The sequence below is a fragment of the Conger conger genome, chromosome 16 (genome assembly GCF_963514075.1).
Source record: "Conger conger chromosome 16, fConCon1.1, whole genome shotgun sequence".
NCBI classification, from domain to species: Eukaryota; Metazoa; Chordata; class Actinopteri; order Anguilliformes; family Congridae; genus Conger; species Conger conger.
Window position 1 is genome coordinate 6,445,947 of NC_083775.1, and position 2,636 is coordinate 6,448,582.

At 54.1% G+C, this 2,636-nt stretch overlaps 1 protein-coding gene across 1 annotated transcript in view; it reads left to right on the forward strand.

Annotated features, from left to right (window-relative positions):
• Positions 1-2,256, forward strand: part of rapgefl1 (Rap guanine nucleotide exchange factor (GEF)-like 1) — a 38,037-nt gene extending 35,781 nt beyond the window's left edge. Inside the window, exon 15 of the mRNA XM_061224360.1 lies at positions 385-2,256. Coding sequence (XP_061080344.1) covers positions 385-509 — 125 coding nt within the window. The 3' untranslated portion in view covers positions 510-2,256. The remainder of the gene's footprint in view (positions 1-384) is intronic.
• Positions 2,257-2,636: the final 380 nt, after the last annotated feature.

Here is a 2,636-nt window from a genome sequence, read left to right on the forward strand (position 1 = left end):
TTCTTTAGCTCCGCCTGGCGGCCAGTGCTGTTACTGCACCTCTCTTGCACATCGCAGTACAAACACGGGGGTGCTGCCTCCCCCTTGTGGTGTGAGATTGTTATTACATGAGTCGTCCATCCGTTGGAAAATTGATGAGACCGAGTGCTTTTAGCAGAGCTGTGTTCAGGAACTGAGCTTGTTTAAGGTCTTGAGCACGCCCCTTAAGCTGGGTATACACTGCAAATTCGGTATACACTGTGTGAGATGGGTATACAATGTGTCAGTTTGGTATACACTATGTGAGTTGGGTATACAATGTGTGCGCTTGGTATATGGGTATGTGTGTGTGTGTGTGTGTACCCCGTTAGTGTGTGTGAACCCTGTCTCTCTCTGTCTCCTCAGCGCTGGACGTGGAGCCCTCTCCCTCTCATCTGCAGACGCGGGCGTACGTGAGGCAGCTGCAGGTCATTGACAATCAGAACCTGCTCTTCAACATGTCCTGCAAGCTGGAGCCCAAAGACGTGTGAGAGAGCCCCCCGCCCCGAAAACTACGCCCCCTACATCTCACCCCCCACCCCGAAAACTACGCCCCCTACATCTCACCCCCACCCCGAAAACTACGCCCCCTACATCTTACCCCCCACCCCGAAAACTACGCCCCCTACATCTTACCCCCCACCTCGAAAACTACACCCCTACATCTTACTCCACACCCCGAAAACTACGCCCTCTACATCTTACCCCACACCCTGAAAACTACGCCCCCTACATCTTACCCCACACCCCGAAAACTACGCCCCTACATCTTACCCCACACCCCAAAAACTACACCCCCTACATCTTACCCCACACCCCGAAAACTACACCCCTACCCCACCCTGAAAACTACGCCCCCTACATCTTACCCCACACCCTGAAAACTACGCCCCTACATCTTACCCCACACCCCGAAAACTACGCCCCCTACATCTTACCCCCCACCCCGAAAACTACGCCCCTACCGCACCCCGAAAACTACACTCCCCTACCCCACCCTGAAAACTAAGCTCCTGTACCCTACCCCAAATACTACGCTCCCCTACCCCCTACCCCCTACCCCCCACACCTTAAATCCCCCCCATCCTGAAAACTCTGGTCCCCCCAGGCCTGGAGACTTTTGAACTGCCAACCCCCCAAGTGGTAAACCGTGGTGAAGCTGTTTACACCATGGTAAAGCTGTTTACCACCATGGTAAAGCTGTTTACCGCCATGGTAAAGCTGTTTACCGCCATGGTAAAACTGTTTACCACCGTGGTGAAGCTGTTTACACCATGGTGAAGCTGTTTACCACCGTGGTAAAGCTGTTTACCACCGTGGTAAAGCTGTTTACCACCGTGGTAAAGCTGTTTACCACCATGGTAAAGCTGTTTACACCATGGTGAAGCTGTTTACTACCATGGTAAAGCTGTTTACCACCATGGTGAAGCTGTGGTCACATGTGAATAAGACGCAGACAGGCCTCCTGCCACACCCACCGGCCCCCTCCCTCCCGACCCCCCCTCCCGTCGCCCCCCCCCGCTCTGGTGACGGGGCCGCGGCCGACACTGTTGCACTGCCACCGCCCGAAACGAAACCCAAACCCACGCGCGTCGGGCTCCGCCCACCCCCACCGCGCCCCGCTTCTGTACAGGAACCGCTTTCTCTGTGAGCTTGTATAAAACCCGCTACGACCACCACCTGCCACCGGAGGCAGCGCTGCTTCAGACGAGACAATCTTACCCCCCCCTCCCCCCCCCCAGTCCCGCTCTCTCTCTCTCTCTCTCTCCCTCCCCCCCCTCCTACACCCCACTCCCCCACTCAGGCACTCTCCGCGGACAGCTACGCAGCGGCCATGAAAGTGTTGCCCTTAGAAACGGACACCACCTGCCCGAGTGTGACGTGCACTTAATGCTTCCTGGGTCAGGACCCCGAAGGAGGGCTGCCCCAAGCTGCCTGTATAATATGTCTGTACATACGTGTAAATAGTAAAATAGAAAGGTCCTATTTTAAGTATGAGGAAGAGGAGGCCGTGTATGGCTGACCGGGCTGTCCTTGGTTTTGTACATTTGGCGCGGGCGGTTCGACGGTTTGTGGAGAGCTGTACAGCTGTGTTTTGCTGCCTGTTTTTGTAAAGAAGTCGGTGTTTACAGTGCGCTCTGCTGAAACTCAGATGATCGTCTGCCTGAGGAAACACACGCGTGTGTGTGTGTGTTCATCCCTCTGACACTACAACCTAATAAAGCTTCTCCTGATCAACCTGGTCTAGCGTGGGTGTGTGTGTGTGTGTGTCTGTGTGTATGTGTGCGTATGTGTGTGTATGTGTGTGTGTGTGTTCATCCCTCTGACACTACAACCTAATAAAGCTTCTCCTGATCAACCTGGTCTAGCGTGGGTGTGTGTGTGTGTGTCTGTGTGTATGTGTGCGTATGTGTGTGTATGTGTGTGTGTGTGTTCATCCCTCTGAACCCACCCTCTGGCACTACATGAAGCTTCTCCTGATCAACCTGGTCTATTGTGTGTGTGTGTGTGTGTGTGTGAGAGAGAGAGAGAGAGAGAGAGAGAGAGAGAGAGAGAGAGTGTGTTTGTGTGTGTTCATCCCTCTGACACTACATGAAGCTTCTCCTGATCAACCTGGT